We start from the raw sequence: 13,677 nt of genomic DNA on the forward strand, positions 1-13,677 counted from the left end.
GTTTTTTCTTAACTCACAATTACACATGTTCTTTATTGTAATAATAATTCCTAGTACGCAAAATTTAATTTATAAATATATTATTTTCTAAACATAGAATTATCATGACTTTTAAATGGCGCTCGCACTATTTGAACTATTTTGTAATATCTGCCTCTCTCTCTCTCTCTCTCTCTCTCTCTCTCTCTCTCTCTCTCTCTCTCTATATATATATATATATATATATATATATATATATATATATTGGATGTGGCCCCTCCCTCAAAGAAATCCTGCATACGAGCCTGGTCTACGTCAATGACAGAAATGCAAGCAATATTTTTATTTATTTTTAACCCAATTAAAGGAATGTGGAAGAATTTAAAAGAAATAAGAAAGAGCAGAACGACTGTTGCTCTACTTTAAAAATTGTTGTTCTTCGAGGAAGAAAAATAAGAAGGATTTACTCCAGCACCTTAACAGAGTGTCCCACGAGACTCTCTTGACTAATACTGTCAAATGTGAAGTGATTTTATGAATAAAATGTTCCGCCTGTTTTCGTCTAACGTTGCGCAGATTTGGTAGTTCTCAAACGGTGTAATTATTTCGTGTTACCTTACGGAACAGCAACTACATTTCATAAGACTGTTCTGAACACGAGACTTGCGTCAGTAAACAAGCATTTCGTCCGTTACAGTATCACAGGAAAAGAATATCGTCCTGCAATGTTCAAGCCTCTAGATATTTTCTATTAATAATGTATAAAAACAATAATAAGTTGGAAGAAACATCTCGCATTTTACAACTACCAATGTTCTCGTTTTCCTTCATCACTTCGAAAATTATTTCTCGAAGCTATGTGCTATACTACAAGAAAGCAATTCAAAATTAAAGTAAAAGTTCAACTACATGTATACCCAACGACATTTACAATATTGGAGGGACAGAATAATTAAAAATTGTTATTTCAAGCGAAGGTAAGGGCGTGGTGTAGTGGTTAGAGTACTCGATTGGGTTGCTAGCGGTTCAAGGTTCGATCCTCCTTAGGAGGTATTTTTTTTAGTTCTCCTTTTATTATAAACAAGAGCATGGTAACATTATTTGTAATCGCAGTGTATAGTGGCTACATTGTTCTGCATATGGAATTTATAAAAAATAAACAAATAAATGATTTGACACACGTTCAAAGGGATATTTTTATGTATAAGATCGTGAATTATGATACTCTAACGATAACTGTGTACTGCTTCAAAGACATTGAAAAATATTAATGAAATAACTATTTATATTTGTGCGATTCAGGACATACTAATTTTACCCCTTTTCCCACTCGAGTTTAATGCAAGGATACATCCGCAAATATCGAATGAAAAGTTCTCATCATGTGCAAATTCTCCATTAAATGTTTTCGCCGAGTCATACTACCTTCGTTTTCTTTGTTACAAACAAGTATTGTTTGCACATTACATGTAGGAAGAGAGTTGCATCTACATTTCCCATTGGTCAGCTCCTTCTACTTACTTTCAGGAGCGAAAGCTTGTAGGGTAGTGTTTACCGTTCAGGACTGTCAATCTGATGGTCGTAGGTTCAAACCCTTCCGGTGGCAGAAAATTTTCGTAAGTTTTAGACCTATCCCATTGTGTTCATTGTCCACGCCGTGTGAAACGGAATAATTCAGTTTGGAATTAACTATGGGGGGAGGGGAAATATTAAATTACAAAATCTCCATTTCAACGAACCGAGAAGTGGACAACAATTGGATAATTCTTATAAATATTAAAATTACATTCATGCTTTTAGTGGTATAATTGCAGGTAAAATCAAAGATCTTACATGGAAGATTTTATCTTGCTCTGAACTAAGCCAAAAGGCATTTCGCACCGATTTAATACATTCTCCAATACATTTCAAAATGTTATTGAATGTTTCATGTCGACAATTTGACCAATGCATCAATTCTTGACGCTGAGACGATATTTTCTGCAACTACCTCTTCTCTTCAGTCCCTTCTGTTCTTCTCTTCTCCTTCTCCTTTTTCTCTCCCCTCCTTCTGCTCTGCTTTTATCTCATATCACCTTCCCTACTTTTCTCGCATCTTATCTCCATCCCACTCATCTCCACTCCTCGTATCTCCTCTCCTGTCTTAGATTTCCGACTTGACTGCACTTTTCTCCTCCTCTTTTCGTTCTTCTCTTTTTCTCTCCTTTACTCTACTCTCCACTCCCCTCTTCTCGTCTCCTCTTCTCTCATCTCGTTTTTCTTCTTTGCTCATCTCTCCTAGAATCATTTTCCATTCTCCTCACTACATCTCTTCTCCTCGTCTATCCTCTCTTTCTTCTCTCCTCTACTTTTCGTCTTCTCCTTTCGCTTTCTCTTTCTCCTGTCCTTTGTCACCTCTCGTTTTCTCTCACCTGTTTTCCTTTCTGTAGACTCATCAGCGATGAAATACTAGAAAACCTATTTTTTTTCTTTGAGAAGGAATTTTGTCACATGCGATATAATAGTGATATTTTTAATACTTTTATAAAATAATACTTGTTTTTATTTCTTTCGCGTATTTTATAAATATCTATTGTGCATGCGGCAACCCTGAAATTGAGCCTAGCTCTACACGCAACCCACCAACGCCTTGTGTAAATTGGGTTGCCTAGTTTAAAATGTCGTTGTCCTAAAACTTTTGAGAGACACTGTACATCATTTCTCTATATACGCCACTTACGCCACCGGATAGGTAGTGCTTCGATACCGCGTGAGAAAAATTCTTTCGGTTGACTGTGTAGCCAGTCGTGCACCGCCGATTGGACGTCTTCATCAGACTTGAACCTCTGCCCTCCAAGATGCTCCTTTAATGTACCAAAGATGTGGAAATGGGATGGTGCCAAATCTGGTGAGTATGGCGGATGTGGTAGGCCCTTGAGCGTAGGTCATCGATGGTTTTCATGGTTGCACGAGCAGAATGAGGACGGGTGTTATCATGTTGAAGCGAAACACCTGCATTCAGCAATCCCCTTCGCTTTGTGTTTATCGTATCGCTGGCCTCAAATGGTTCTTGAGAAGGTCGGTGTAGGTGGCACTAGTCATTGTCGTACGTGGGGGCATGTAGTGTTCCAGAATAGGACCTTTTTAGCTCTTGACATGCGTCAACCTCACGGACTTTCAGTTCCTGCGTCAGCTGTCGAGGAACCCACCTGGCGGACACTTTTCTGTAGCGGAGTTCGTCATGCACTATGTGTTGTACTCAATCGAAGCTCATATTCAGCAAGGAAGCTATTTCAGCCAGGGCGACGCGCCGGTTTTCCTGAATAAGCCGATCTGCTGCGGCTATGGAGTCCTCTATCACAACTCACTGAGCCTAACCCGGACGGGGAGCATCAGTCAATAAAGTCGTACCTTTTGCGAATTTCTTGCACCAATCGTAGACTTGCCGCTGTGACAGACAGGCGACCCCATACTTCGTCTGCATTCTCCAATGAATATCAACCGGTTTCACACCTTCACTCCATAAAAATCGAATAACTCTATGCTGTTCCTGCTTGGTGCAACTGCGTAGTGGTGCCGCCATCTTGAATCAGCTGTTACTCACATCCAACCCCACCTACCGGCACTGCTTCGTACTACCAGCTCGGAAAGACGTCAAGGATTGTGTCTGCAAATTTCCAAACGCCTAGAAAGAAAAATAGATTTTTTATGGCACTTTTGCGGTTTTCATTTGATTCTCCCTCGTATTAACTTCTTGTCTGCTTCGAAATTTTGCAATTATATGTTTGTAGTTTTATATGAATTACACCCTTAAAATAAACAGTACTTCATTGGATTTGGTTTCGTCCTACGGGAAGTCCTCGCTTCTTCATATTTGCTTACGTCAAAATTGGCGGGCAGACAGATCGGTGCATTCTATGACCAGAAAGCCCATCCATTTCGTGATAATTTCCACTCTTTAACATTTGTACAGATATCAATTTTCATATCTAAATAACCCCCAGACTACAAAATAGAGCAACGTCCCTTGAAACTGATTTTCTTTACGACATGGTCACCGTTTCTCCGTAAACATCCGTGCATCTTTACGAACTGTTAAAGGCCTAACTGTTTGGGAGCTTGCAAATTCTACCACTTGGGGGCGCCACCGTAGATCTCTCTCGTCAATAGAGACAGGGTTAGACGCTTTCTAGCATAAAAATGTAAACTAAATGCGTCAAAATTTATCGCTCTTTCATCAATTCGATAAATACCCGCGGATACCATCGATACGCATCGAAAATTATTGCAAGTTACCCCACAGCTGTATTTTATTCATGTTTGTTTTGGCTTCGTATAAAAACTTCTATTTACACCTTTGTAACTTTCCCCCATATGACCGCTCATGTTCATGTCTCTTATCGTATTTCAAAAGCTCGATTGCCTGACTTTTTGGACACCCTGTATAAAGTGGATTAATATGAGTATCTTACGAATGTGATCGTTTTGTTATTTCACTTCACTTTATATATCTTAATCTTATCAGAACTCTGGAATTAATTGGTGATTCAATGTGATTTATGAAGTGACAAAGTTGCACGGGTTGGGACTCTAACCCAGAACCATCAAACTTGGTAACTCGAGTAGGCTTCCGGCGCCACCTGTGTATAAGGTGAATTGTTTTCTGTGCGCTGACCCATTCTCTCCTTTCAGCAGCTTTGTGGTAGAATGTTTCATTTAAGTGGAGTGCTTCCATGTGTGATCTTATGATGGCAACAAACTCCCAAGCCGCACTCTGCGAGTGTTGCCAAGTTACCGTGGTAAAGAAACTCTAAATCACTTCGCATAATCGCTGATAATATTCATTCTGTTCCTATTAATTAATAAATTAGTTTTAATCTTATATATGTATGTGTGTGTGTGTGTGTGTGTTTGTGTGTATGTATGCTGTATGCTATATATATAGGAAAAGGTAGAATACACCAGACAGTAATAAGAGATGTACGAGATTATAGTCATAACGACACTTTAGTTTCAATCAACGAGAACCACGTACGATTCTTAGTGCGACACTAGCTATTTCATAGGTGGGATGCAAGGAAGGGGGAGGGGGGTGGAACAGGTCAACCGGCCCTCCTGGAATTTGGCATTGTTTTCAAGTTACAAAGGCTAATTATTTTTGTACTTCCTAATCGAAATAAAAACCAGATAGTTATTATTTGAACAGAATAACCATGTAAGTATGGTATTAAATCAATAGCTAATATCCGAGTTAGTGGATGTTGGTGCTTAGTATTCATAATTAATTTGCATGTATTTAGAATAAATTTACATATAATTAGAACTAATTTATATTTATGTACATGCATATTTATAAGTTTTATGAAAATATGGATATTAATTTTATGAAAAATATGTAAATTTATTCTAAATACATGCAAATTAATTCTGAATACTAAACACCAACATCCACTAACTCGGATATGAGCTACTTATATCGAAAATATTTAGTTAAAAAATACAGGAAACATTCTAACATTTAGATTTTACTTTTTCAGAATTCCAAAATTAGAGTTCTGCGAGGGACGTCACATAACATAAACATTATGACTAAAATTTTATCCTAACTTTTAAAGCATTTTGCTGAACAAGGTGTGTAAAAGATAACAACAACTTATGTATTTCAGTGCACTAACTGCATGAAATGGTGAGAAAAAAAAGTTCAGCTAGATATTCACCCAGGGTGGATCGATTAGAAAAGTGACACCAATAATGTATAAAATTACAAAATTGAATATATCATTGTAAAATAATAAGTCAATCTTATACGTCATCAAAGTTCATATTGTATCTTTCCTCAAGTTCAGCTATTAAACCTCTGACCTTTTTGAGATATATTGGAATTCAGATATTCGTCATATTCCATGTGGGAATTTTATAAGATATATTGAAAAGTATTCACTATCTACTTGGAAAGATAAAGTATTTTGTACAAAATTGTTTATTTTCAATCTTCTTCTTTCTTCCAAGGTAGATATATTTATTTATTTATTTATTTATTTAAAGACATGACACTACAGGCAAATGCCCATTTACAGTGTCTTGTATTATAACACTGTTTGGTACACAAAATATGCAATCAGAAGAATTCAAAAAGTACAATAATATGATAATATGTGTTACAGTAATATAAAAATTAATATAAGATTAGATATGAAAGAGAAGTATAAAATATTAACCTGACAGTTTGGGTTAGAACTTACACATGATAACCAAGAAAATAACCAAGGAAAAACATATGTACTTCACCTTACATTTAAAAACGATTATATATAGATGTAATGACAGTAATTAGTAAATAAAAAAAGAAAAATAGGATGGACTCTACGCCTGTACATAAAGAGACTGAACTAATAAACAAAGTTAAGTCTAGCTTTGGAAAAAAGTTTGTTTCCCTTTTGAATTTTCGAAAACTTTGGAAGATGTATATTTTATCATATGTCTTTGCAATTTCGTTATATAACCTACACATTCTCCGAGTGGGTGCCGCATTAGCTGACTTTGTTTGAGCTCTCGGTACTTGAAACAGCTCTTTCCGTGGTCTTACCTTATTATATGGTACATAAAAAGGGATTTCTGAGAGCAGCTGAGAGGAGTCTAATGAGTTGTTACATAATAATAATAATAATAATAATAACAATAATAATAATAATAATAATAATAAATTTGTAGTTCCATTGGTGTGTTTTATTATTAGTTTATAATAGTTATTCTTGCATAATAATAATCATCATAAGCATGTTAATAATTATGATTATTGTTTATTCAACTTTTATCATTGGCCCCACCCTAACAAAAATTTCTGGTTACGCCCATGTAGGTTGGATGCTACTTAAACTGTAGGTACTCCCCGTTCCGCTACATTATAGTTCTTGCCCAGTCTTACGGCGGGCGCTCTACATGCTGGCAAGGGAAGTGGGGAGCGTGGAATACGAAGCAGACCAACCAGACGACAGCGGTGGCGCCAGGAGTTGCGACGTGGCAGGAAGAAGTACTACGTTCTACAGGCTGCTGCGTTTCTTATCGCGTGAGAGCTTCGATTGTTCACTTCAAGAATTGGGTGGAGATTTCAACGGAGGCTTGGACAGTGACCACAGATTACAATTTAGAACAGTACCTTCAGACATGTCCATTGATTGATTTGTTTTATTTTACTTCGGTTTTCTGCCATTTTTTGGCTAATCTCGAAGATGAGGGTGAATCAAGGGCGCTCGAAGGGGGGCAGGGGGCACTTTCCCCCATGAGATTTCTGCAAACAGTTAATGAAATTGGAAAGGTGAAATTGTAGCGATATTTTTCAACAAAATATATTGTTTTCTGTGACTTACAAGTTACAGCAATTATTATTATTATTATTATTTGAAGTAAGCTTACAGTTTATTTTACACTCATTTAACTATAAAAAACAGTGTTTTGTCCTTCAAGAATTGATGTTAAGTGTACTGTTATGCAGATATACAGAACATGGAAATTTCAAATGTATGTGATTTTTAAAAAAAGCATAAGTATACCGCGTTTGGTAGAACCTGTCCCGCTTCCCGCGCTAGGGAGCGCTCAACAGTTTCCGTGCTGGGGAAAGTCAAAGCCAGGCAGCCAATTAAAATACGCAACGTCGCAACAGCGTCTACGTAAACGCCTCTCTTCTGGCTTTCATTCGCTCCTCGCTGCCCAGCAGACGATTTTTTCCTCGTTTCTCATTGGGCGCCTCCAGGACCACTCAGCAACCCAACATTGTTGAGTAGCAAGAACCCTGGAGGCGCTTGCTACCTGGTTGTTGAGAAGGAGCGACCGCGGCTTCACTCAACATAAAATTCTCTCGCTACCTGCGGTCAACTGTCGTCTGCAAGTCTGCTGTCTTCTGTTAGTTGCAACATGGCGCGGCGGAACTAAAAGATGCGTGGAGTAAAATGTATTTGCAAGTTCGATTATGTAGCCCAAGCGCACCTTTAGGACGCGCATCCAATAGCCTTAAATAGTAATAACTTTTTCGCCACTATATTCTCGGAGAATGAGTAATCTGTCAACGGATAATTATGCACTGGCTTCAACTGAAGTATATTTAAAAATACCAACAAAATAACGCAGTTAAAAAAGTAAAGAACCCAAATACTGTTCACAACATTAAGTTGTTTTTTCGGCTAAATCGAATGAGCATGCTCTTGCAAACATGTGTTCAGCTTGAGGTGGAGACCACTTTTTATCTCGCTACTTAAGTTTCGGGTTCGAGGTCCGGTATAGGCATGGATGTTATTTGATTGATTTGATTTATTTTACTGTGCATTTTTATAACTTTTGGCTAATCGCGAAGATGGGGATGAGTGATGATATGGTGAAGGAACAGTCACAAGGAACAGCATGCCCAGGCCGGGATTCGAACCCGGGACCCGGCGTCGTAGCGCGATGTTTAACCACTCCGAGATATTATTTGTGAATGTCCCTTCTTTTTGCAAGAAAAATTGGCATCAAGTATCGAGGCCATTTCCTGGGTGAAATACATACTTTTCAAGGGAGCGTGATATCAAGAAATGCACCGTGTGATATTTGAAAATCCATTGGAAGGAGGATGGTATTACAATAACTTAAACGATGATCATGCAGAGTTAATCATAAAGACAACTAAAAAATGTGGCATATTCATGTATAAACGTCAATTCGTACGTGTTTATTTATATTGCTTTAATTTACATTCTTTTCGCAGCTACGAAAGCACAATCAGCAATTGATAATTTAAACTATATCAAACATTATTGCGTGAAAACAACGTGAGAACACCGTTATACAATCTTGCACACATTTTGCAACTTATACTCACTGTTCAACATTTCTGTTCGTAAGCCAACTTCCGTGGCTACAACGCCAGGGTCACGGGTTTGAAATCCCAGCCTGGGCGTTCTTTGTGGGTGTCCTTTCATCAATTTCATCATATAATCAATCATCCTCATCTTCACGATTAGCCAAAAGTAGCAGAAAAGCGACGATAAAAAACAAAATTCAAATGAAACTATTGTTCTTAAATCGTATTTATTATTGTCCTATTAACAATGGTTGATTTATTGATTTGTTTTATTTTACTTCATTTTCGTGCCACTTTTGACAATTTTGCGAAAATGGGAATGAATGATGATATGATGAAATTGATGAAAGGACACTAACAAGCATTCATTCCCAGGCCGGGAACCACACCACCACGGGTGCCGACCTATTAACAATGGCATGAAACTATTGAGGAATAATGATCCCATTTCAAAGCACATTTTCGAAACTAATCTTTCTTTCACTTATAGTGTAGCGTATGCGTATGTTATATGTATTTTAACAAAGGTTTACAACCAATAAGGTCACACACACACAAAAAGCGTTTCGGGTTCGATACCCGGTGTAGGCACATGGTGGTTCGGATTCCACTTTAAACTGTAGGCCCAGTCCAAATTAGCCTACTGTGCATAAAGTGGACTTAAAACACCAAACAAACAAACACACAAGAAGTAGAGTGTTGTGTCAAACTTGCACTCCTATACGAAAATAATCTTTAATTTAAACACATATATCCTTAAATAAAACTGGCGACAACCTTTCTACACTCAATGTCACTCCTCCATGGTTATTACGTATTATTTTGGAGAAATAAAATTGTAACCACAGAGAATTGTTGTAACCAAAGCTCTCAAATTAGGAATATAACATTTCCCCCCAATTGTATCTCTATAGACAGTAGACACAGATCTAGATCTACTCATGTTTTACTTCGAGATTAACCACATACTTTAATTTGAAATAGCATCCATATATATGTCATCACATCGATTCATAATCCATGAATAGTGGCACCGTATTCAACAGCCCAACACGCCCTGCCATTTTCGCTGCAGACGCCACAAGGCAACGCAATGCGATTTTCAATTGTTTTCGGCTGGAACGTCGCTACTTCTCAACTCTGCATCCAGGAAAGGCCATAAAACTGTGTGACGTAGCAGGTCAACATTTGCTAAAGTGTTGAGCGATCCTGGAGGCGCCCATTGACACCGAAACTGTTGAGCGCTCCCTAGCGCGGGAAGCGGGACAGGTTCTACCAAACGCGGTATAGTAGTAGTATCAATAATAATAACAACAAAAGTAAAAGCTGGAATGATAATAACAATAATAATAACAACAAGAACAACAACAAAATTAATAGTAGTAATAATAATAAGAATAATGTTAATATGACTCTGCCCCCCCTAAGAAAAATCCTGCGGCGAATGGTGAGAAGGTGAAATTGATGAAAGGACAATCACAAACACACATGGGTGGCCCTTCTTAATGGCGCAGTGGTAGGTTCGTCACCTTGTAATCAGGGGGTCCCCGGGTTCGAAGCCCGGTGGAGGCACATGGTGGTTCGGATCCCGCTTGCAACTGTAGGACCAGTACAGATTAGTCTTACTGTGCATAACTCGACTCAACAAACAGACATGGACAGCACACAACACAGAAACGTATACTCGCCGTGAGTTAGTCGCCAGAGCCTCGCTAGTCTGCAACAATGAAGCCCAGGGTGGAAGTGACGTTTACATTTCAGTGTGTTCTGAAAGCGTCGCCCCTTTCACTGCAAGAACGAAGTTAATGTAAGCAATACCACGCGTGTTCTGTAAAATAGTTTATTTCCTAAGTGTTGGGGGGGTGGGGGTTGAGTGTCCCTTTATCGATTTCATTGTACCTTCGCGGTTAGCGGAGTAAAGTCAACCAAATCAATGATTCAATCAATCAATCAAAACCTGTTGTGTACTAATATCAATAAGCACTCCATCACGAACTCGATAACAAGTATATAACAGAAATATTATATTTTAGGTTCTCAGCACAGCAAAGAACGTAATACAGCACTAAGTAAAAATAAGTACAAAATTACACGGGTTGAATATGAAAGATGTAGAATAATATAGTGAGAGCAACATATTTACATTTCAAGTTACAGTTTTCTACAAGGTCTTCTACTACACCTGTAATAGTAATAATTGTTCATTATTCATGCTGAGGACATCAATTGCCAGATACACCACTACATCCAATTCTTACAATTAATTCACAACACATAACAACTGGCAGTTGCCCCCCCCCCCCATACTTTTTGCCACTTTTGACCCTGCACTATGGTAAATCTTATCTATGGGACAGCAATCTGTCCTAGCCCCCCTATCTTGACATTTTGCCCCCCTTTACCCTTTACTGTACATAACCCTTGAAATTTGTTAATTTTTATCAGTTATATAAATGAATCGATCAGTTCATTATATAATTTTATCAGTTACATTAATAATTATAATAACACAAAAAATTACTGTATGGGCTCGGCCCCATGGACCCTCACAAGTTGGCGCCACTACTTCACTGTATTATAATTCTATCACAGCTAACGTTTCCATTTGATGAAAAGTTCCTTCAGTTTGCAACATTTCGCCCGTGGCGCTAGCGTCGCTGAAGCATGCGGCAGAAGATTTCCGTACACCAAGCAGACGATCCTCGACCGTTTGCGAGGAAAACAACGTGAAATCAAGGTCCCCGGCGAAAGTGAACACAAGCAGTTTGAATTTGGAACCACGAAGCTCTGTGTAAGGTGCAGCAAAAGTGTTGTACGCTCCGAATCAACAATGAAGCAGCCCTTCTTTTGATTCAAGAGCGTGACATTGTTGTGGCTCCTTGTCCACCCCCTCCCCTCCATCGAAAGTGGTAGATAGAGGACATTGACCGTGAAGTCGATCGGGACAGGTGAGGTGTATGTTTCGTGTGGATCGGGCGCGATAGTGACTACCGATGACTGTGGTGCTGTGGTGTTTCTGTGCGTGAATCCTGTGCGTACATTAAATCAAGAATATGGACACTTTATTCAGTGACAAGAAGAACAGGCACCAAGTGCCTAATGTGTATCATCCTTACGCATCGGGCACGCCGACCCTTGGGAGACAGGTAAGTGATGTTATTGTGACTATTGACATGCGTTGTGCTTCATTTTTATAGCCACGGTTTTCTGGAATTTGTCCTAACGTATGACATTATTTCATGCCTTGATGCCTCGTTCTCAAGATTTCAAATAGTGGTAATAAAGGCGCTTGTGTAAACATTGGGTCTCATTTCACGTTTTTAACCGGGGGATTGTAGTTGATTGTAAGTACGTACACTTTAGGCACCAGGCACGTATCCAGGAATTCCTTTCTGGGGGGGCTCAACACCATTTTTTTAAGGGGTATAGTAAGAACCTCACAATTGTATGTTCAAGACCAGTGGTGGCAATTGGGTTCCAAAAAGGGGGGGGGGGGGTGCGGAGGGCGGTGCAAAGAAAGTTTACTTTCTCTTGGCAGACAAGGTTTAACATTAAGAGGCCATAATGTTGAGGCAAGAAAATAAAAAATGGGGAGCAACTATCCCTTAAATCGTCGCCACTGTAAGGCTGTCATTTTAATCAGAACGTGAAATCGGAACATTTTTTACCACTCGACTCCTCTGTTTCCATGCATTAACATTGTGTGCCGGAACCATCTCGGTATGTGTGTTTGTCCATTTCTTCTCATCTGGCATAAAAACATCTATGGTGTCTTTGAGTGTTTCTACGAAGCTGTTACACATGCACGGGATGCACAATCCACTCGACAACGCGAGATTCAAACTGTGGGTTGCGAACTGGACGCAGACAGTTCTCGAGTATTTCTCTTTGATTCGAGCCTGAACAGCACTAACTTGTCTTGTCCTCCCATGTTTGCAGCTCTTATGAAAGCCGAAACTCACCAATTTGTTCAGATTCAGGCCTTAGCACTCACAAGTGTTAAAAAATGCCTGTCACAGCTTCCGCTGTCTTGTCATATATCGGCACGAATCAAAGGAAGTCTACCCGAATACAGGTGGATCACGAAACAATTAATGCACAGTGAAAACCCTTCCGTTCCCAACACATCTAATGTTTCGTTTCCCAGTATGATCAAATGCTTACTCATTTATCTCTAGTGACGTGCCCAAGGGAGGGTTGGTGAGGTCATAACTCCATTTGACCCAGTATTCCTTTTTTTTCTAAAAAAAAAAAAGGAACGTCAAAGACAGGAAAAAATGGCAAAATCAGGACTGACCACCAAAAATAGTATGCGTAACCCCTCTCTCTATAGAAATTCCTGGGCACGCCCTCTTTATCTCGGACACATTTTTTTTTAAATCAACTCACCAGAAGTTTTTTATCATTCCGTATTGGAGATTGAAGTAAGATGCGTTCTTCCTGAAGGTTTGGATATGATCCTTTAGGGTGCTGTTGTCTGCCTGCCTTCACGCTTAACCTTAACAAGGCCCTAATTTTCCATCCTTGTGACTTGGATTTTCAAGACTTAGGAAGGTTTCAGACTGAAGGGACACGCAATACATGTCAATTGTAATGGGTCAATCAACAGCAACGTTTCACACCGTAGCGACACAAAAGGCCGCACAAACCTAATTTCGACTTGTGAAATCCTCAGGCGACACGGTGTGAAATCTCCCTTATTAAGCCACTGTGATTGTCACCTCGAAGTAGTAGCTCTTAGGGGCGCCGACTTGTCAAAATTATTGGGGGGCTCTGATCACTGAAATAAATTAATGAATGACTCACTCCCTCCCTTTTTTAAGTTTTGGCCTCAGTGTTCGGAATCTCATATAAGCTCATGAATTCTCAAAAATATCAACATTTTT

At 38.9% G+C, this 13,677-nt stretch overlaps 1 protein-coding gene across 2 annotated transcripts in view; it reads left to right on the forward strand.

The window, feature by feature from the left end:
• The first annotated feature begins 11,486 nt into the window (after nt 1–11,486).
• LOC145977743 (uncharacterized) overlaps nt 11,487–13,677 on the forward strand; it is a 291,948-nt gene continuing 289,757 nt past the window's right edge. For both annotated transcript variants that reach the window (XM_083109997.1, XM_083109998.1), the window contains exon 1: nt 11,487–11,937. In XM_083109997.1, coding sequence (XP_082966123.1) covers nt 11,845–11,937 — 93 coding nt within the window. In that variant the 5' untranslated portion in view covers nt 11,487–11,844. The remainder of the gene's footprint in view (nt 11,938–13,677) is intronic.

Source organism: Lepisma saccharinum, chromosome 23 (genome assembly GCF_977018435.1).
Source record: "Lepisma saccharinum chromosome 23, izLepSacc3.1, whole genome shotgun sequence".
Lineage (NCBI taxonomy): Eukaryota > Metazoa > Arthropoda > Insecta > Zygentoma > Lepismatidae > Lepisma > Lepisma saccharinum.